This window comes from Balearica regulorum, chromosome 19 (assembly GCF_011004875.1).
Source record: "Balearica regulorum gibbericeps isolate bBalReg1 chromosome 19, bBalReg1.pri, whole genome shotgun sequence".
In the NCBI taxonomy this organism is placed as follows: Eukaryota; Metazoa; Chordata; class Aves; order Gruiformes; family Gruidae; genus Balearica; species Balearica regulorum.
In genome coordinates this window covers 2689131-2712099 of record NC_046202.1, presented here as the reverse complement: position 1 = coordinate 2712099, position 22969 = coordinate 2689131, and the positions used below count along the sequence as shown (strand labels likewise).

Below are 22969 nucleotides of genomic sequence, written 5' to 3'. Positions count from 1 at the left end.
GCGGCCGGGCGTGGGCTTGGCGGCGGGGCCAGCTTTCGGCGTGGTGAATCAGGCGATGGGGTAAAGCAGGCTTGTTCCCGGGGTGGTGAAAGTGTGCCGGGGAAGCGCGTTGTGTATTTACCTCCCCGGGGTTTGGCTGCTCGCAGGCTGGAGCTGGGAGGAAGCAGCAACAGCAGCAGAGATGGCGCGCCTGGTTGCAGTTTGCAGAGACGGGGAGGAGGAATTCCCTTTCGAGAAGAGGCAGATTCCCCTCTACATCGATGACACCCTCACGGTGAGTGCCTGCGCCCCGCGGAGCACCGGGTGTCCCTGCACCTCCCGCTTGCAACGTGTGCGGGCGGTGTGTTGCAATTCCCAGGCGAGGCCTTTTCTCTAGACGGGCCTCCTAGGCTCCTCCTTTGCTCCTGCAGCGTTAATCTTTGGGACTTTGCAACACTTGGGGTTAACAGCGCTTAATGTGGCAACTTTTTTATCTGATTCCCAACTCTAAAAACATGCAAACTGCACAATAAGAAAGTTGTCGCTGTATTTGGGCCTGTGCATAACTTGTTTTCAAGTGACAAGCATGTCTGGGTGCCCAAGCCCAATTGTGGAGCAAAGCCATTTTTCAGTTAATAAGGAAGGGAGCCATATTAACGTTAAAACCCAGGTTTACAACTAGGTAATTATTATGATCTTAAATAGGCAAGAAAAGGCTAAAGGTGTTTTTGAAAGCTTTGGCTTAAAGTAAGGGTTATTGAGTCTGTGATAATGTGCTGCTGTGTCTACAGCAACAAATGTGAGAGAGTTTCAATTTCAGCGTAATATTCTGGATTGGAAAACATGAGGGTTTTGCCATTTCCAGAAGATTCAGTGGAAAAATGAGCTACATACAGCTTGGAGGCTCTCTAGTCTCTCTTCTTTTCCTTGTGTGTTTAGAGGAAGGCTCAGAAATTGCATCATAGGTGAACACAGAGCGAATGGGGGGAAAAATAATCTCTACCTAGCCAGTTGTTGTTTGTCTTAATCTTAAGATGTGAACAGATTGGGTTGAAAATAAAATTGGACTTAGTGCAATTAGGCATTGTAATTATTTGTATTTGAATTCTGTTGCCGTCAGTGGTGTGACAGTAGCTGCTCTTACTTCAAATGGTGTAAAATGTATGTGCTTTAAATTCCTAATCTTGTGGTTTAGTATGGGAGGATGCCTGACTTGTATCAGCTAATGATCAACTTCATAATGTAATTTCTTCCATCTTCCAGAACAAAATAATTGAGTATCTTCAGACAGTCTCTTAACCCTCCATCCCACTGTTAAAGATTATCTGTCTTAATCCTATCTTGGTTTGCTACATTTGAAGAAAGAGTCTTTATATTTTAGTTTTGATCATTTTAAATGATAGCATATTATTAATTTACCAAGTATCATCGCTATTTTTTGGCTTTACGTAGTCTGTCATCTCTCGTTAACTGTGCTTATAGGTTAGGCAACGTTTCCCCTTAAGTTGTCCAAAGCAATATCTAGCTCTCCTGGAGTGGTTGATTACCTGGAAAACCCAGCGCTGTGTAGGAATAGTGTACGTTTGGGGGTTTGGGTGTCTTGGCCATGTCTTGAAAGTTATTTTGCCCCTCTGTTCCCCATGTAGTTTTACGATCTTAGATTTCTCTTTTTTTTTTTTTCTTTCTTTCTTTTTTTTTTTCACCGCTCCATGGACTGCTTAGTAAAAAAATACTCATTAGATTGTGTCAAGTAGAAGACTTACCATGCTCTTGTGTTTAATAGGTTGAGAGAGAGTGAAAATTCGGCTATACCAGGTGTCAGGTAGATGACTTCAACTGACCTAAAATTCCAGACGTGGTTTAGTTCCAGAATGTAACGCCAGGCCTAAACTTTATGCAATTGCACTGTGTTGTCGCTATCCTTCTACTTTTTACGCCAGAGGCAAGCCATGCTCATGGTTGAAGAGGTTCCTGTAGCTGTAAATCAGTTTGGTATCCATGTGGATGAAAGGCGTTTATGCAAGTGCAAGTCATCCTCACGATGAGGGAATCTTATCTCAGGTCCATTTTTTTTCCCATTCTGTTACTGCCGTTACAAAGTACTCGGATTCCTAGGTGGTTTCTGGAGGCTTTTATTAAATAAATCAGCAGCAGTGAGTGAATGAACTCTGAGCTTCCCTGTCTCATTCTATAATTTATGTTTTAAATTCTTAAGGAGAGCTATTGCAAAAGATGCAGTTGTCTTTGAAACAAAATTTTACATCTGCAACGTTATCTTTAAAAGTGGTGTTTATTGATAGTAACTGGTTTGTGTTAGCCTATTTTAAAACTCAAATTTTAAAAATAATAGGACTACTTCCTTTCTGTTAGTCAGCTGGAAGACTTAATCTATGCCTTAAATCTAGAAATAGTAAATCGGTGATTGCAAATTAGTGAATGAATGGCCTATAATGCTCTTAAGCTTTGTAGTAGCACAGAAAGCTGTTTAGGTGCAATGTGATTTTGCTCCCCTAAATGAATTGTTCACTGTCATACTTTTCTGTTTCTTATGACTCAATTGGAAATTAAAGGAAGTTTAAATATTTAACCCTTTTCATATCTTAAGCAGCTTTTATGATTTCTAGAAGGCATTTCATTTGATGTGGTATTACGAGATTTTTTTTCTTCCAGTTCAGGGTGTGATGTTTAGCCATTTAATAAAAATCTCATCAGACACAAGAGTTAATTTAGTCTTTGACAATTTCACTCTGTTGTACAAAACACCTAAGGGTGTTGTCTGATAGTGGGAGATGAAGGTGAGGGGAAAAAAAATACGCAGACTTATCTCTTTTGTCTGTTATTAGCAGACAGAGCTTTTACTTTTGCATGTAGCTCCTTCCCCATAGAAACATCAAATTAGCAATGTAGGAAACCTGTAATTCTGCAGCAAAAACTTGTGCTGCTGCTTAGTGTGTATGGGTCAGGGGCAAGGGAAACTGGAAAAGAAATGCATGAGAGGTCAGAATTAGCACTGACTGTGGCACTGTTCTGCACAAAGATAAGGCAGCTGTGCTAATGTTCCAATTCTAGCACATGTGAGATCAAAATATTGCCTTGCTTTCTGGCCTTAGAGAATAGATGTTTATTTTGGAGCAATGTTGAGTGCCTGTAAAAGTAAATGTATGAGTCCTCTGGAGGTAGTGTCAGCAATTATGAAGACAGCAGGGAATTCTGTCTTTACTAGACAGTTGAGGGAAGGTGGAGGGAAGAAAAAAGATTGAACCAGACAATTTCATTTGGTGTTGATTGGTATTAGAGTTATTAACCAGAGTTGTTGTTTTGTCTTTTAGATTTTAAAGTGAACTTTCAATATTCATGTTGATAAATTCTATATTTCTCAGTTTGGAGAAAGAAGATCAACTAAGCCAGTTTTTATGCATTTTTCTAGTTGGTTTCATTTTTTTTCTCCTTGGTTGTAAAGTTGGATTTTTGACTGAAAATTATTTTACTGATCTCCCCCCCCCACAGCCTCCCCCAAGAAATTGCCCTCTTTGTTGCTCAGTAATTTGAAAAGAAAGATTATTAATTACTTAGGAGTAATCACATTGATCCGTAGGCTTAACATTTTACTTGGAGCCTTTTGAGAGTTGCAGCTGCAGTCATACAAAACAAAGAATAACTTGGAGTACCTTGTTGGGTTAATATGGTTTTAAATTAGCCTTTGAAGGAGTTGACTCAGTCATTAAAGTGTTGTGACTGTTTCTCATAGCTTTATAAATTGAGTTAGGCTGTTGGATCAATTTGGATCTCAGTGTGTTGAAGTACAATTTTTTTTTTTTAACTGAAACAGAGTCTCAAGTCATGTAGATAGTATAATATAAACACTGATGTTCCATTTAGCAACCTTTGCTTTCTCTTTAACAGCTATTTGAGTTATCACTTATAAACTAACTGCCTCTAGAACATTATATTAGTGAAACATTTAGTTACTTTGCTGAAACATTCCCTATCTTAAACTTACTTTTATTCTTTCCCAAGCTTCTAATAGTCATGTGAAAAGAATAAGCGTTTAACATAATTTCTGACTTACTTCCCCCAAGAAAGCAAAATAAACTAATACTCTGTGTTTGACTTTTTTTCTGAAAGCTTTTTTTCCCCCTCTCTTTTATAGATGGTGATGGAATTTCCTGATAATGTGCTAAACCTTGATGGACATCAGAATAACAGTGCACAATTGAAACAGTTCATTCAGGTAAATACATCCTTCTGGTTTTGGTTTTTTGTTTTTTTTTTTTAAGAAGGCCACATATCAGATCTTACTTTCCTTACATTCATGCTTTTGCTGCTCTAGGGGGGTGTCACTCCTTGAATTACTTAAAAGACATGTCAGCACCTATATGCAATGACATTTTGGTACCAAAGTGTACTGGGTGTATCCATTTTCTGTATTTCACAGCATTTATACACTGTTGTCAGGAGGCAATTGCTGCCTATCTAGTTAGAATTGAAAACTTTTAAAAACAATGCCTCTTCTCGTCATTGCCAGTTTATACAGAATGGAAACTACAATTTCTAAATACATTTTCTGGTTTTCCTTCTAAACACTTTTAAACTGCTTTTTTAAGTGGAAGTGTACATTGCTTAAGATCAAGTTCTTATGATTAGTACCATACCAAGATAGTACCAAAATTTATGTACCAGTCTATAGATTATATATAGTTGAATAGTGAGAGATGGTTTTGTGGTACCCTTGAAGCTTTAATAATAGAAACTTATCTGCTAACACTCTGGAAAAGAACTGTAGCACTGTAACACCTGTAGCAACTGAAAAGCCGTGCCACTTGATGTCCTAAGGAACAGACCAGTGTGCTGATATGCAGCTTGGACTTCTTCACTTGTGGTTTGACAGCAGCAGTTCAGACATATGGTGCATATAAAGCATAGCTGTGTTGTGAAAATAGCTCATTCCTGCTGTTGCCGTGACTAGTACTATTAATTACAGGAAAGAGGATTATTTCAGAGTGATATCATTTGTCAGATTATTTAATGTGTCTGCCTTTAAAAGCACAAACTTTAAATGCTATTTGATAATAGCTTTACTTTTCATAAGATATATTACATAAAATGAGCTGAAAATATTTTTCTCTTTTCAGTTGATGTATTTACATGTTCCATGGGATCGGTTCGATTTGCTATGTTGTGTGGTCTTTTCTTTCTTTCCCCAGAAGTTGTGACAAGTCACTTGTACATTAGGAGTGTTTAAGTGGTGTGATAGGATAATAATAATGAAAATACTATTGTGGCAAGACATTCCCTTTATAGATATAACTATGCTTACAAAGCTGTACTTTGTATAACCAGGGCAAAAAATGATGCTCACAATTAATTCACTGACAGGACTCTGCTTTTACAGATGCTGTTGGAAAGTGCCAGTAGTGCTGATACTGTAAGTGTAGATGTGTTGATTGGTGTGTGAGGAAGGGATTCTCTCTTCTGCATAGCTGTGCTAGTGGCAGTTCAGGTTGATGAAGTCCAAGCCAATAATTTAGCACTTAGAAGAAGAAATAGAAGGGTATGTGCTTTTTGTGTGTATGTGTGCCTGGATGCGTTTGACAGAGGAACCGGGAGAAGCTCCTAGAATTGTTTATTGACATAAGAAATATTAGAAGGTGTTCTCTTTAATGTTCTATTATTAGCACACATTGAATGATCACTACTGAAGTAAAATGTTTCGCCCTGAATAGTAATGTGTGCTTTTTTAATTTCAGGTTTTAAAATTGTAATAGGAAATGGCTTTTAGCCTTCCAGGAAAAATAATGCGAAATTGTCTTGGTCTGAGCAGAACAAGTTTGTTATAAATGAAATGTCCATACATGCCAATGAGCATCCAGAAATTTCCTTTCTATGTGCCAGAGATAAAATGAGTGTGAGCGGAAGATGAAAACTTGCAGAGTTGTATGTGAGACCCTTTAGTAAAACATCCGTGCTGAGGTGGAAAGAAAAGGGCTTCCTGATAAGGTCAGGGAGGTGTGCCATTTGTTCGGAAGCAGCGTTTGCTGATTTGAGTGGTAGGAGGAGGGAGCAACAGGAGAAAAATACTAGCTCCCTTCCAGAGGGTAGACCGCAAGACTTGAAGCAGAGTTCCTCCTGTGATATTAGCAAGTGTGGTTTTGTTCATACAGTAAGTATTCTACGTGATCTACAGTAAGACAGTGACGTGAAACTCTGAGCACTGCATACAGTTTCCACAAGTGTGTTTTGGTAAGGAAATGCTGTTGAAGGTGAAGAAATCTTGAACAGTTTAAGACGTATTTTTCTTTAATTATTTAATTTCTTGCTCTGTTTTAGAGACATAGCATGCTTAAACAGCAGGATCTAAATATTGCTATGATGGTGACATCGCGTGAAGTTTTGAGTGCACTTTCTCAGCTGGTCCCGTGTGTTGGCTGTCGTCGTAGCGTGGAACGTCTGTTTTCTCAGCTCGTTGAGTCTGGAAATCCAGCACTTGAGCCCCTAACAGTAGGGCCAAAGGGGGTTCTTTCTGTAACTCGAAGCTGTATGACTGATGCAAAGAAGCTGTATACACTGTTCTATGTGCATGGGTAGGTCGGACCCACAGTTATCTTAGAACTGCTCAGATAATAATAATCTGGAGAAAAGGGAAACTACTTTCTCTGCATTTGGCTTTGCAGCTTTCTTGTTGGGGATACTGAATTGTCACAAGCTTAAATCTTATAGTACATACTTGTCTTTTACAGCCATGTTAAACTAGTTATTGCCTGAACTGGGAAAAAATAAACCCAAAGGACCTAATCTTTCACAGCATCAGTTGCAATGCCGTGATTGCAATTGAAAGATACCAGTATTAAAATGTTTAATCTGTTTAATCATTAATCTGAAATAGGCACTGTGGGGTTTTCCTGATGTCTGGAAGAAGTGTTTCTTCACCCCACTACTTTGCATGTAAAAAATAAAATGAAAAAAATAACAGCCCCAGTTCCCCCCCAGAAAAACCTTTCTGCTCTTGGGTAGAAAAGTAACACTGAGAAAGTGAAACCTCCTGGGTTTGGCTGGCACAATAAATAGCCTCAGTCTCAGTGCCATTTGTTTCTCAGCTGTCAGCGGACCAAACAGTGACTGCTGACCACAGTGTGCCATTGCCTCCCAGTTGGCCTCAGCTCTTTCTACTTCTTGCTCCAGTTAGCAGGCCAGTGAGAACTAGGAAGGGTTAGTGCAGAGCTGGGACTATTGAGAGTTGGAGGGTGGATAAAGTGGTCTTAGTGGTTCCCTACACTTTAGAAATGCGTATCACTGTTCGAGGTCTGTTATTTATGAAGTTAGGCAGTAGCTTTTTAGATGTGGGTTGTCTTTATCTTGCTTGTTAGGATTTGTACTGTATTTTCCTGTACTGCAGGATTGTATATCATAACAAGTAAAAATGAGGGACAGGAAGAAAGTTTTAGACTTAATGTTCGTTTGCATACTTTTTTCTGATGCATGAGCCGAATCAGTCCCTTGAAAATTTCTCTGGATCACCATGCTTTCAGAATACTAAGTTACATTTTTTCCACAGGTCCAAACTGAATGATATGATTGATGCAATTCCCAAAAGTAAGAAGAACAAGAGATGTCAGCTACACTCCCTGGACACACACAAACCAAAACCTTTGGGGTAAGTTTGTGTTTAACACGTACAACTCAATCTAAAATATTTTAAGGAACCAAACTATTGATACTGATTTATTTCCAAGCAGTGAGATCAATTCTTATGCTACTATCTGTTTGCCAGAGTAGTGATCTCCAAGCTATTTGGATTATAGTAGACCCAAATAGTTGTGGAGTAGAGGAGCAGGAGGTACTCGGGAGTTTTGGGCAGTGTGTGTTGTAGGACATGAGCCTTTCTCCATGTGTTTTTATAAGAAGGCATTTAGCCCTTTTTTCCGCAATAAGAGTGACAGTCTTATCAGTAGGATGTTTAATACTTTCCCCACTGCCCTTGCTTACACTTTCTTGACTGGACAAAACTAGTGCTATAAGGTCTTCTGCCCTCCCAAGGGAAGATCTGTACTCCTTCCTCAGCGTGAGAATTGTCCCTCTGCCCTTTGTCAGAGCTCCCTAAGGCAACTGGTGATGCTTTCATATAAAGTTTAAGGCTAGTATATGAAATCAGCTGTTTCCCAAAATGTGCTTGTTGGTTCTACCTGATCTATTTTTGCCTCTTGGCTTTTGGGTCTTTTGCTTGGTGGTGGGGTGTTTTGTTTTGTTTTTGTTTAAAAATATCCATGTTTAATTTCAAAGCCAGTTACCAAAACCCAACTTGGCCACTACAAACCAGTGCTGTCTGATGTGTTTTTTATATATTGTCTGACGTAACTTGGAATACAGTCTGCTTGGGGCATGGATGGCTTCTGCGTTGTGATATAAACAATGCTCTAGAAAGACAAACTGGTTTTTGTGCCCTACATCAGAAGGATTGATCAGCAGTTTTTCTCACATTGAGGTGAAAGGGTACATGCTAAACAAATACATATCATTTTGCTTGGGATTATTAAAAATACCTTGTACAACTCTTAATAAAGGACTTTATTGTGGTTGGACTGCAGGGTTAAAACTAGAAGTCTGTAAAATGTATTTTCTCAAAATGTGACAGCATGTTTTGAATACACTAGTGAAAAAGATGCATAGATGCCTCTGTCTTGAAGTTGAAATAGTTTATTCCAGCTGGTTAACCAGAAAAACACCCCTCGTAAATCTGTTGTGGGTTTTTTTGAGTTTTCTTGTTTGTGGGGTGTTTTTTATGTTTGGGGTTTTTTTTATGTGATGATCAATAAATTAGACTACTATGCTTAGTTGGAGAGTCTTGGACCTTTTTTAAGCCAGTTGTGTTCTGCTTCTGGTTAAGCATACAACCTGTGAAAGCTTGACCATGGTTTCCAGTTCCAGGACGTGTTTTTCTATGCAGACACGAGTCTCTTTGGGTTTAGATAAATCCCCTGAGATGCTAGGTATGTGGAATTTGACACTTGGTTTTTCTTGTGCTGCTTGAGGATAGTGGTAGCTAATCATTATCTCCTATTATATTTTGGTTACAGGCCTTTCATATAATTAGTTTAAAGCTTATGTTATACAAGCAAAAGATTGTAGGGGTGTAGGGGTATATATATATAAAAATTTTTTTTTAATAAAGCAAATTCAAAGCTTTATGAAAGTGGGGGTTGTTTTTGCTGTTTTTTTATTAAGATTAATCTTTTCTGTGTAAAAACATACATCATGGACGCTGCACTTACCGTTTTGGCCAGGCAGAACAATTCTGAAACTGAATGGAGAGGAAAATGCTGCATTTGTTTCCTCCATTCATGCTGGAATAAATCCCCTAAGTATTTTGAGTGCTGGCAGGTTAGTAAGGAATAGGTGGAAAAGCAGTATTTTAATGTACTGCAAGTAAAGCTTTCAGATTTGCCTGATAACGTGGCATGTGGACAATCAGTGTAGTTTGCTAAAGAAACACGACTTGCACTCTGCTTGCTCAGTTGGTACCCGTTTGTTATGCTACAGAAGTGATCCGGGTGTATCAGTACTGATATTTCTCCAAATAAATCTGCTACCTTGAGTGGAAGCAAATATGCTAACAGCCCCTAGATGGGGAGGTGTCAAATGGAATTGTCTTACAGAACAAATTTTATTTATCAACTTAGAGCTTCTGCTTGATTTCATTAAAAGAACCTTCTTCAGGTGAGTTGCATCTGTTAGGCATTTTATACATACAAAAAAGGCTTTGAATTGTAATTGTGTGTTTAATTATACAAGTTACGTAACTAGCTAATACCGCTTGAGAGTTACTTGATGTCCTCCGTTTCAGTGTGCCTGGTTTATGGCTACTCGGTTCCATTCAGGGCTAAGGAGCATTTTAACCTCTCAAAAGCAAGCCATATGATCTGGCAAACTAGATAACAGCATACGGAAATACTCTTGAGGAGCTAATTATTAAATAGGAGTGCTTCTTCCCCTGTTTTTCTGCTCTGTTGTATCCATGCATGCACTTAAACAGAAATGACCGTTCTGATAAAATATCAAGTGTAGACAAGCCTGTAAGTAAACATGACTTGCTATGTGAAGTTTGTTCTTTGCTCTATAAGTGTACTTTTAGTATATCCAAATGTGTGTTGTAAAGTTTGAGGTGTTTTTTAACAAATTTTGGAAACTTAACGTAGGGTGTTTTATGGTTTATTATCGTGGTAGATGCGTGGAAGTTTGTTGGGTTTTTTGTTTTGCTTTTTTCTTTGGGCTTTTGGGTTTTTTAGTAAGTTGTCATATGAAAATTAATCTGCCAGAAGTATTAAAACTTGTATATGTTTATACTTAAGGTAATATTCTGAAAAATTACTGCTGGTTTTCAGCTGTAACTTTAAAAAGTCATTATGAATCTGGGTTTATAAACACGGACAGTACCATTTGTATCTCATGTCTGACCCTAACTTTACTGGAAGCTAAGGCTTAGCCTATAAAGGATTCAAAGTTAATTAAGGAACACGCTAGCATTTTTGTAGCATTTGTTTAGGAAAAATAACTAGTTCATAATATATATGGTATAGGTTTAAAAGAATGTTTTTTAATACTATGTGACAGTGAAGGGAGCAGTAGCACACTCAGTACAGAGAAATTAAGTGCAGATAAGAAAAATAGCGAAGACAGCAGGAAGGAGGAGAGCAAGTGTAGCATCACTTTCCACTATGGACCTTTCCAGGGAGCAGTCAGGTAAACTAACGGTGCTTTATTTTGCATCTTTTCTAAACCCTTAACAGGATAATGTACAGTCTTCTGTTTCTTATGATTTTTTCTTGCAGGGGTTGTTGGATGGATGTGTGGGAGCTCATGTCCCAGGAATGCAGGGATGAAGTAGTTTTAATTGACTCTAGTTGTCTTTTAGAAACATTAGAAACCTATCTACGAAAACACAGGTATGTTCAAAGAACACACTATGCCTCCTTTTAGGCTTTTGGGGACTATGTGCCATTTCAAAATAATGTGAACTAAACTAATAGAAGCAGATTTTAGGCTTGGTGTCGCTTGTGAATCACTGTTTTAAAACAGTTGTTTATGACTTAGTAGTGCTAGTGGTATTAGGTGTCTCTTGCAGGGAAAAAAGAGGCTCCTAACTTACTGTTGCATGTGTACGGTAGCTACCATGCTGATTAAAAAGTTTTAATTTCCAGTAGTCTCAAGGTTCTGATATAAACTGTGGGGGCACAGATGGGTGCGGGGGTGGTGGTGTGGAAATAACGCTTTGGAAACAAAATAGCTTTAATCTCCTGTGACATTAAACATGGTGTTGGCAGCGATCCTGATGCTAACCTGCAATAATATTACTGTTTTCTTTCCTTTCACCACAGAAACTAGCCAGTTATCATAGTTCTATCAAACATCAAAATATGTTTGTCTTAGTGTTGTCAAGTGACTGGACAAACTAGGAAAGGGAAAAACACCATCCAGAGATGGCATGAAGAGCCAGCTTTTCAAGCTGAAAGCTGAAATGTGAGCAGCTTGTCTGACTTGCATTTTTAGAATAATACAGCAAGAGGTTTTGTAGCTTCTTGAAGATTACTTCCTCATAAAATAGAATGAGCTTAATTTGGTTGTATTGTAATTATAATAGACTTCATAATTATACTCTTCTCATATTAGTTATCTGAGCTATCACATGCTTAAATTGAATACATTGTGTTATAAATAAACCTTGTTTGGCTGTCTGTGCAGTAATCTAATAATTCAAAATATGTTTAAAGGTGCTTGTAGTGGAAACATTGCTCTTACACAGCAGGCAACAGAGGAAACTTTTTTTTTTCTTATTGCTTATCACTCGCTTGAGTATACTTTAAATACTTCCTATAAAGTAACTTGGAGTGTGTTACTTGAGAGGAATTTTGTTCTGGCTTGTACTAATGATTCAGTTTGTTCACTATTGGATTTCTGATCTTTGAACAAAAATGGAATTGCATATCCATATAGGAATTTCTCATATTAACAATTAGCCTGACTTATGCCTTGGGGCATGAAAGTTGATATCCAGACTTGTAATATATGATAGGCAGTATAATACTTATAGTAAACTTGCGTGGCTTGCAGCCAAAGTCTTCCTATTTTACCTTTTGAAGTAACATAAACCTTATGTGACCTAGTTTAAATATAGCATGCGCTATTAAATAGCTCAGTATATTATAACTTAGACTAAGTGGTTCTAAATTTCTGCTTGAATAAGAATTCAGTTCTGTTATGTTCTGTTCTAACACAGGTTTTGCACCGACTGCAAAAATAAAGTACTTCGGGCATACAATATTCTTATTGGTGAGCTAGACTGCAGCAAAGAAAAGGGCTACTGCGCTGCGCTTTACGAGGGTTTGCGTTGCTGTCCCCATGAACGTCATATCCATGTATGCTGTGAAACAGATTTCATCGCACACCTATTGGGTCGAGCTGAACCAGAGTTCGCAGGAGGGTATGAGTATGTAATTTGCTAGAGTGGGCTATCTAGCGCTTTGCTTCTTTATTTTATTATTGAATGTATTTTGCGAAAGTGATTTTTGCCTCCTTGCTGCATAATAAACTTCTGAATGTAAATATTCATATTAAAGTAGACTTTCAACATAGTGCTTCAAAGTAGCAGAGATTTTATATGTGCTTTTGACTTTTAAAGTGCATTTAACTCTGAAGGCAAGACTGAAAGAAATTGCCAAATGTCTTCTAGTTCATTTGTTCGCTCACTAGGGCTGCCTGCTTTTCCATTGAGGTGTTCAAAATATGCGAAATAGAAAGAGAACCTTGATTGACAGTTTTACCAAATGCCAAGTGTTCAGTTTAGTTTTGTCGCCATTTTTATTTTGTAGTAATTTCTGAACCTGTTTTAGCATCTTAAAATTTTCCAATGAAAAATACAATTCTGAGCCAAATATCGCTAGAACTCAATCATAACTGATTAGGAGGGTAAATCCTTTTCTAATGATTTTTCCTTAATAGATGATAGGTACAGATTAATATTGAAATATTTTTACTTTGTACGGTAAGTACTGTATAAATTTCTATGTGTGTTTATTCAGCTTCAGTTAACTGACGCGTAAATGTCTGGGAAGCTGAATTATTTGCTATATAAACTAAATACAAATTCTAGGAAAGAAGAGAATGGCTGTGTCTCTTTGGCATTAAAACTCTGCCGATCCCTCCTGGTAGGAGCAAGCAGAGACTGATGGGGCGACACCTCCAGAAGTCACAGGTTGAAAGGCATAGTGCAGCTTAACAGTGCCGCGCACAGAGCAACGTGTCCGGAATGTGGTGGTGGTTTTGACCTGGTCCTTTCTATTTTGCATCTGCATGCAGCACAGCAGAACTCGATTAAAAAAGCTGCTCATGCAAACATATCTTCAGTTGTACATAAAGAAAATACGTCATTGAACTGCTTTGATCTCTTGGTAGACTTCCAGCTACTTTAACCATACTATACTTTGGTTCAACTCTTCCTTTAGACGAAGAGAAAGGCATGCTAAGACAATAGACATAGCCCAAGAAGAAGTTTTGACCTGCCTGGGTATTCATCTTTATGAAAGATTACACCGAATCTGGCAAAAGTTGCGGGCTGAGGAACAAACATGGCAGATGCTTTTTTACCTAGGTGTTGATGCTTTACGCAAAAGCTTTGAGGTAAAAATCCATTTTTATCTAACTTGTATTTGAATTGCTGTAGTAACTGTGTGCACTTTCACTAAAATTATTTTTCTGCTTTCTACTAATGTTGGGCTGGAAGGAGCTTCAAGGGTGTTGCATTCAATCCCTTGTTCACTGCAGGCGACAGTTGTGTAATATCAATGCATAGCACAACTGAGCTGCATTCCGATGTGAAGTCTACTGGAGCATAAAGATTGACGCTTGCTTTTACTTTCCAAGCTGCATGTTACAGTACGCTGGATCTTCTGTGTTTTTAATTCACAGTGAAGGTATTTCTACCTGATAGCATTTATAGTAGCTCTGGCTACAACAGTTTTATTTGTCTTACTAGTAAAAGTGGAGGATGTGCTTTTAAATTACAAACACAACTGCTAACCCTGGCATTCAGCGTGTTTCAAATGCACTCTAATCCTGTGGGGTCTTGAACTTCAGACAGAACTCCATGCAGTTCCTTCAACCTGTGCCAATAGTATATTCCTCTTCGGCTTGATGTAGATCTTTTTTTGTTTTATTTATCTTCTGTTCGTAATGACTGTTCTCTAAAAATTTTTAAATATCAGCAGAGGAAGAACAAAATCAGTTTGGGAAAGATCACAGTAGAACCCTAATTTAGTTAGTTCTTGCAGGTTTTTTTTTTTACAAGTAATCTTTTTTAAAGACTTACACTGCTGTGGAAGTGGTGTTGGGCTGGGTGCACTGTGGCAGTTTTGTCAGGTTTTGTCTTGATCTTTAATCTAGTAAAGTATGGTGTTGAAAATTCATTTACATGTAAAACTCGGGTAATTATACTGGTATGCAAGGTTAGCTATGAATTTGAAGTATAGAGCTGTTGTATCTTTATATGAAGTCCTTATCTAAGGTGAGTGGGAAAGACGATGTCTCATTTAAGGAGTTCCCAGAGGGATCTGGAAAAAAGGCACAAAACCACAACCCGTGAATTTATTTTAGTTCTAATGTGTTTTTTTCTGTGTTAGATAATCAGAGTATCTACCACGTAAACACAGATCAAAAAAACGCATTCAAGTCTGCAGCTTTTCACTGGAAACTGTGAATTTGGGCCATAAGTTAAATGCAGTGCTCCCCCTGTACTTCCATCTCCAGCAATCTAAATTTAGCGACTAAATGTGGAGAGGCAGTTTTCTTCTATAGTCCATAGTTGTGTTGCTGTGACTTTATAATAAAAAGTACATACCAGCTATTTTCCTCCTCCTTTTTTATAAATGTAAAAGCTTGAATTGTGTTAACATCTATAAATAGATCTAACCTCTTATAAACAGATGGCTGTGGAAAAAGTGCAGGGTATTAGTCGATTGGAACAGCTCTGTGAAGAATTTTCAGAAGAAGAAAGAGTGCGAGAGCTTAAACAAGAGAAGAAGCGCCAAAAACGGAAGAACAGACGGAAAAATAAGTGTGTATGTGAGATCCCTACTCCTTTGCAGGCAACAGAAGAGAAGGAAATAAATCAAGCAAAGGTAAACATTGATAGCATTGGCTTTTTGCTGGTGTTAAATAACTAGATTGCTGATTCAGTCCTTTATTCATCAGCTTACTGTTCCATGTTAGAACTCTTGAGAGGTTTTTTCTGTATTTCAGGTTTGGGAACTAGTTTTTGATCGCTAGTGGAATGTAATACTCTTTCAGATTAGTACGGTCTTTTTGTAAAGTAATTGCCTGGAACTCCTTAGCTTTTGGGGGTTTGGTGGTGGTTTGTTTTTTGGTGTGGGGTTTTTTTTTTTTTGTTTTTTTTTTTTTTTTAAATCCTAAATCTAGGGGGTCAGGTTGTGCTAGAATATTTTTCAGCTATTGTTGATCACTCAGAATATGGGAATTCAATAGTAGCAGACAACTACCATTAAATTTTGGGGGAGAGGAAAGCTTTAATTGACTAAGTGCAGTTATTATTCTTCTAGATCTCTTGACTGAACCTGATGGGCTAACTGGAGGTCATATTATTGTGGGGAGAGTAGTTTGGGTTTTTTTAGTTGTCTTATACTTCTGAAGAATCACAAGCAATGCTGTGGCTGTTATCAGTCCCCATCAGCTGTGTTTTCTTGTGGAAAGAGTATCCTTTATAAAGATGCTGGCTGAGCTACTTCCAGTACTTGTGAGTATTTTTGTTTGTTTGTTTTTTGTTTTAAGGAAAACTCAAACTTCACGGAAAGTAGTTGCAAAGCTTGTGGTAGCACCGAAGAAGCGAACAATTGTGTAGAAGTAATTGTTACTAATGAAAGCACTTCTTGCACCTGTCCTAGTAGTGGTACCCTATTAGGTTCACCTAAAATCAAGAAAGGTATGTTAAATGTCATTATTCTTAATTTTTACAAACACCTACCGTTTGTGGGGTAAACGGTGCTCAGCTAGTTTTAAAAATAACTTTTTAAAGAATTCTTTCTTGTTAGAGGCATAACTAAAGAATACACAGCAGCTACTAAAGATTCCTGTAACGGTGTGCTTTGTCTCAGGTTTATCCCCGCACTGTAACGGTAGTGATTGCGGCTATTCATCTAGCATGGAGGGCAGCGAAACGGGATCTCGAGAGGGATCAGACGTGGCCTGCACTGAAGGCATTTGCAACCATGATGAAAACGGTAGGTTCGATAAGAACGTGCTACTGGGTTTAGGATACACAAAATTTAACACGTCTGAGAAGAAAATTCCCTGTGTTTTGCAGGAGATGATTCATGTGTCCATCGCTGCGACGACAAAGAGGAGGACGGAGACAGCTGCGTGGAATGTTGGGCTAATTCGGAAGAGAATAGCACAAAAGGCAAAAACAAAAAGAAGAAAAAGAAAAGTAAAACTTTGAAGTGTGAGAATGAACATGTAAGGAACTTAGCTATTCCAGAATGCTTATCTAAATGCATACATTTTAAAGTAGGTACAAAAGAATTTCAGATTTCAATTGTGACTGGTGCTGTAAACAGGGTAACAAGGATTTTCTGTTACCTCTCCATCTGAGTTTTGAAACCGAGATCCTCCCTCAAATGGGTGTTGGTAGAAGGGGTCTCTGCTCTCCTGTGTTCTTAAGCACGTGCACTTTTGCACGCACTCGGTGAATTAACGTGCCGTTCCTCCCTCCTCCCCAGGCACATGTGGTTCAAAAATATATATCCTTGCTGTCTTTTTGAACTTTTTTTCCTTTCCTCTTTCCCTCTGCTTCCATCTGAAACTCAAACATTTCAGGTTTAACACTGCTCGTAGTTCATTACAGGCTATTTTCAATTTTAGATTCAGAAACTTGGAAGCTGTATGGCAGATCCAGGTAACAGAGAGACCTCAGGAAATATCATGCACACAGAGTTTCATCGCGACAAGACCAAAGACACACATGCTGAAAGCTGCTGTAGCTCAGAAAAAAGCGGGCAGCAGTTGCCTTGGTTTGAGCATATGAAAAATGTGTCACAGTTTGCAGAACCTACAGAAATGTCACTTGTTCCCGATACTGGAAAAGGTGCCAAGAGCTTAGTGGAACTCCTTGTAAGTAACCACTTACTTTGAATTTCAGGTTGTGGCATACTGCTTTAAATCCTTGGGACTGAGGATGGGGTTTAGAACTCGGATCCCAGTGAAGAACTGTTACGAGAGAGAATGTAACTGAACCTGAGATTCATAGCTTACTCTCCCAGGGTGCAGTTTGTTTGTTTTCACGTGTTCTCTGCAAAGTGTACAACTCGATGCTTTGCAGAGGAGGAGAAATTGCCTGTCACTGGAATGCAAGCGACAGAACTTGTATTCTGAGTATTCATTATCCCATACAATGAAGCATGCATTATTGCTGCCTTCATGCCTCAAATACTACTTCCCACTACAGGCTCCTTGGACAACTTTCTTTTCTCTCCCTTTCCTTCCCTTCTCCTTCCCCTTGCTTTACATCCTTTCCCCCCCCTCCTCCTCCCCCTTTTAAACTCTGATAAAAGCCGCCCTCTTTCAATGGAAATGTGCTAAGACTCTGAAGCTTATTCTGGTAGATTCTGGGATTGTATAGGCTGCCTCTTGCCCAAAAAATAGCGGAGCATTGTGCGTGGATCAGGTGGCTGGATTAGCCAGCTGAGACTTGGGGTGTCGTGACATGAAGGCTGCATCTTTCCTCAGAGCAATCACACAACGTGTATGATTGCAAGACAGGTGTACTGCACGGGAAGGGCCATGCTCGAGTTCTCAAATCCCTGTTTTCATTTGTAGGATGAGTCTGAATGCACTTCTGATGAGGAAATCTTTATCTCACAAGATGAAATACAGTCCTTTATGGCAAACAACAAGTCTTTTTACAGCAATAGAGAACAATACCGACAGCATCTGAAGGAGAAATTTAATAAATACTGCCGCTTAAATGATCACAAGGGGCCCATTTGTAATGGTTGGTTGACAACGGCTGGAGCGAACTAAATACAATAAAATAGCTCTGTCTTTCACTGAAATTCTCAAGATGACTACTGCGCCTTCTCTTTCAAAAACTTAATTTAGTGACTTATGGCAAAATTTTATCTTAAATTAATGTGATTCTTTTTTTTCTTGGTTTTTTTTTTTGGGGGGGGGAGGCTGGTGGAGGTGATTTCATTAATTTTGTTCTTTCTTCAGGCTTGTATCTTTAGTTGAGTAGCTGTGCAAGCCTCTCTTATAATTTAAGCCATCTCTTTTCATTAAATGTTTCTCTTACTGTGAGACTTACAAAAAGCAAACTAGTGGCAAAGTAATGTTGTACCTATAATTCTGTACAGAATGACAATGAGCTGAATATAAGATTTTACAAAGTAGACATCCATTTGCAAAATGTTTTGGATGTAATATGTTAAAGCGCAATGTGCAAAATTTAAATAAAGAATATTTATTAATATGCATAGTAAAAGTTGGTGTACGCGTTTCTACTTTTAACGCTCCTTCCCAGTGGTCTGAACTCTTGCTGTTCAGGTGGACAGCAGTCGCTTTGGTCTGCACAGCGTCGTGGAGGACGCATGCCTGGGAAGAGTACAGATCCTTCAGCCCCCGGGCTCCGTGGTTCTCCGACGTGTGGTTTGGAGATCTGCGGGTCATTGCCAAACAAGCTGGGTCTGCGACGGCCCGGTTGTGTCAGTGTGGTTGGTGTACTCAGCATCACGTGGCCGTTCCGCTTCCAGGCTCCGGGATAATAATCGGTGCAGCTACACGGAGCTCTTGGCTGTCTCTAAACAGCGTGGTGCTGTGTGGACGTGCTGTACGAGTCGTGACGCTGCTGCTGTGCCCAAGGTCGGCGTGTTCAGTTTGGTGATGGTACCCAATTTGTGAGCACGCAGCCTGTACCATTTTGGGGCTTAATTTAGTTTTTCATCGAGACACTGATGCCAGTGAGTTAGGAGACTGCTGCGCTCCTTTTCCTTCTCCTCTGACAATGCAGACTTAAGGTTTCTGCATGAGCCCATCAGAACAAAATGGAACAGAAAGCAGGTTTTCAACACGCCTTACGGTTTTCTTAATGGAATAATGGACAGAACAGGAGTGCCTTTGCATAAATACCCTTTTAGCCATATCTTGTTCTTACAAATATGGTATGTAATGGCATGGCTTCTTTGTGAGAGGGAGATCTGCCAAACCTTGGAGATGGAGGATGTGGGAGATTAAGAAAAAAAACAGTTTAAAACCTGGTACAAATCGACCAGACTGGAGGTGGCGACACGGTTGTGCGGGGTGAGCATCTGCGTTGGGCTGACGGGAGCTGACTTCTGTGGCGCTCACACCTAGAAGCTGTTACATGTTGGGGTGTCGAGAAATGGAGAGTAGTCGTCGTACAAGTACAACTTAAAACATGTAGGAATTAAAAATGATGTATGCACGTCGAAATTGAGATCCAAATGCTTTCTTCATCAGAAAAAAGCCCGAAGAACTTTTATATTTAAAGGAGCTGATGCTCTGTTAATGCGCACCTCCACTTGGTTATTTTATAGCTGTTCTACAAGATCAGATGTAAAAAATACATTTTTGAGTGAGTTTTAACTTCATTTTTTCCAAGTTAACAGATAATACTAATAACTATCCCTTTGGATATTAGTTAAGATATATTTACTGGTTACTCAATTACAAAACAGAAGAAAACTATGAAGATAGGAATGCTTTTTTTTATATGACAATGCTTAGATTTTGGTAGGAGCTGCCATTAAAAGAAGAAAATTCTGTTTTGGGGAGGGGTAAGCAGAATTGCAGAATATCACTCCTAATTTCCTCATTTTCTGTATTGTGGTCCCTTAGTTTTTCCCATAAAGGGAAAGAGGTTTGTGTTCTCGGCTTCGCTTCGCGTTCAGCCACGTTACAGAGGCACTGTGCCTGGCGATGCTTCGTTTGCCCAGGGCTCCCGCAACGAACCCGAGTCAGTTCAGCCAGAGTAGCAGAGAACACGCACGGACTCTTTTCCTCGTCCTGATTTTAACGGTGAAATTCGGCTTCATGAATTTCGGCTTCCTCTGAAGCCACACGGACTCTTTGTGTTTGCTGCGGCAAGCGGCTAATTGTGCAAAAGGGAAGAAGTTTCCGTCTTTAAGGTGAGGAAGGGGAGTCCCTGGGGTGGGGGTTCTCTTTAATCAGATACTCCGTGGGTCCGCTACAGGGAAAACGCGGTTCACTTCAAAGAGCGGAGCTGCTGGCTGCACGCCGCTCGTGCATGCACGAGGAGTGGGCTCAGGTGGGTGGTTGTCCTTGGGAATTGCTTTTAAGTGGAGCGTTTGTTGGTTTGTTCTCTAGCAGGAGCTGAAATGACGGGAAAAAATGAATTAAGGTCACTTTTTTTGAGCGGTTTGGTGCTCAGGGTCATATCTTGGAGGAAAGCAGCGAGTATGGGAGCCGCTTCGGCACGCGGCCAGCTCGGCCGTCAGCAGGTACCGTCCGTGGCGTTCGCTGTGTGTAGGATGGCAGCGCCTACAACCCTCCCGACAGATTTATTGTGGCCCAGGGGCCCTTTTCACTGCAACAGCTCCTGCGTCCGCTGCCCGGGCAGGAGCCCTCCGCTCCCTCTGGGCCTCGCGCCTGCCCGAGCTCAGCTCCCCCCACCCCAAAAATCTCCCGCCCCCCTTGCCGTGCTGGCGAGATAACACAAGTGCTACTTTAGGTTTTTCCAAAAGCTAAAGAATAGCCGAATACCTGTGTAGTTTATTCTTTACTTTTTTAGGGTTTTTTTTTAATTTTCAGTGACAGGCTGTGTAATCAGCTCTGGGGGGGTGGTACGTAGGCATCAGACTTTTAATAATGTTCTCCTTTGTTTTGTGCCAGTTGGAGGTTAAATTAAGCCGCCCAGCAGCGCACGGCCAGTGAAAGGGAAGGGGGAGGAAACACCTTCACGAATTGGCTTTCCCAGCACGTCCTTGCCACGAGCCCTTCTCCCCGGCGGCAGACGGACCCTGGAGATCAGCAGTTCCGCTCCAGAGCGAAGAGAATTATCCCTTGAATTCACCCCAGTTAAAGTGGGCAGCTCGCTACCCCAGCTCGGTGAGGGGGGCAGAGGAGGGGCTGGGCTCCGCGGGCAGCTGGACCCACGCACGGAAACCGTGGGGCTGGAACCTGCAGAGACTCCGGCCGAGGAAGTCCCTGGGCGGCACGTGGCTGCGGCACGGTGCCTTCTCCCCTCTCGGGTTCACGCTCATTTTCCAAACTTCTGCTACTTGTTGCTGCTGAAGACGTTCCCGCTTTGGGGGGAATTTGGTCTGTCCCGCTGCTGAACCGCTTCACGGTTCTTACTACGCCCCGGCAGGTCTGGGTGTCGGGGCCGCGCGTTCCGCTGCCAGAACGGTCGCACCTGGGAGAAAAATCCCCAGAAGATGCTCTCTGCAGAAAGCCTGACCTCCCATTTCGAACTGACCTACTCCACGTGAGAACGGCTCATCTGTCTTATTCGAGAGGTGTCTGGGATTTTGCCACCAAGTCTACAAAAGACTGCGGCTGGATCCAAGCACCACGTGTTTTTATTTTTCTCCTCCTTCTCCCATTTGTACACACCTGGTCTACATCAGCCAGACGCGAGTCAGGGCCCGTGTTTACGCTCCCCGTATTATCTGGGTCTAGCGCAGAACCTGAACGTCGCTTTTCCACCGACAGCGTGCTCGTATCTCGGCTAACCTCAGGCAGGGAGCCCCGCGCACCCACCCCCCCCCCGGGCTTCTGCGTGCCGCTGGCTCTGCCTCCCCCAGCGCTGTGAGCACCCCTGTGCTTTGGGTGCCCAAAATCTTAGATTTGACAGAGAGATAATTTTGGCAAGAACCACACGTACTTCTCCTCCTTCAGGTCTGTGTGGTCGCTGCCTGCAGCGCGGACCCATGCGTCTATTTATTCACACGCGTGTATTTACACGTGTACTTACACGCCGTCGCTGCCCCGTTCCTAAACCCAGATCTCTGCTTGCGGAGCTTAAACAGAGTTGTCAAAGTCCCAGCCCTTTCTTCTTTCATCAATTAAATAGCCGTACTTTTGTCTCTTCCACTTCAATTAATCCATTTCTTCAAAAGTTTCTGCGAATTATTCAAAGGCGCTCCCTGGTCTCGGGAGGGGGACGACGTCCCTCCCCAAAGCTGCTCCGTCCTGGGCCGGAGCCCTTTCCTCTCGTCTCACCCAACGCGTGTCTCCCTCCCACACCCACCCTCCTCCTGCCTCCCAGTTCGTTTGCTGGGTCGCTGCGTTTGGGCTCCGCGCCTCCGTCCCGGCACCCACGGCTCCTTCCCAGGGCTGCGGCTTTTGGGGCACGGACCCCGCTGGGTGCGAGCGTCCCCTCTGCTGAGGGTGGGGACCCTCGGCAGCACCCGCTCTGCCGCAGGTGGCTCTGGAGCGGCGAAACAGAGTTAAGGTTCCTTCCGAGGTCGTGTTTTTGGAACCCGTATCGCGTTTTTGGGTGCTTTTTGACTTCTGGATGAAGCGATGAAGCAGGCTTCTCCTCCTCGCCGTGTGTACGAGTGAACGGGGAACGTGGTCAGCGACAGGATCACAACGTGGCTCCGGAATTGTTACAGCGCTGAAGAGAACAGGAGCTAACGCAGCCATGTCACGCTAATAAACTCGTTTTGATTTAGAGCAGCCCCTCTCTCTCATTACCCACCCGACGGAACGTATTTTACCTTTAAAGTGAAAAAGTCACTTAATGGCATTTCACCTGTCGGATCTCAGGACTCACCCTTCTCACTGGGGACATTTTGGGGAAGAAAATCCCCAACCCCAGACAGCGCTAGCCGGCCGTGACCGCTCCCCCGCTCCCGTTTCCCACCCGCCGGGCTGAGCCCTCACAAACTCGGTGCATGCCAGGCCGGGGGGGGGGGGGGCCGTGGGGCCTGGTGGGTGTGGCCGTGGGCGG

At 41.2% G+C, this 22969-nt stretch overlaps 1 protein-coding gene across 2 annotated transcripts; it reads left to right on the top strand.

Annotated features, from left to right (window-relative positions):
* Nucleotides 1–152: 152 nt before the first annotated feature.
* On the top strand, nucleotides 153–18517 carry GGNBP2 (gametogenetin binding protein 2). 2 transcript variants are annotated; one of them, XM_010308916.2, is made up of 13 exons: nucleotides 153–274; nucleotides 4130–4210; nucleotides 6307–6560; nucleotides 7532–7630; nucleotides 10803–10916; nucleotides 12248–12451; nucleotides 13473–13647; nucleotides 14949–15143; nucleotides 15811–15961; nucleotides 16134–16259; nucleotides 16343–16494; nucleotides 16900–17148; nucleotides 17854–18517. In XM_010308916.2, exons 1-13 carry the CDS (start codon nucleotides 182–184, stop codon nucleotides 18055–18057), a joined length of 2097 nt encoding a protein of 698 aa, XP_010307218.1. In that variant the 5' UTR covers nucleotides 153–181; the 3' UTR covers nucleotides 18058–18517. The 2 variants fall into 2 exon arrangements, with proteins under 2 accessions (XP_010307218.1, XP_010307217.1); XM_010308915.2 differs by having other exon boundaries at nucleotides 12248–12457.
* The last annotated feature ends 4452 nt before the right edge of the window (nucleotides 18518–22969 follow it).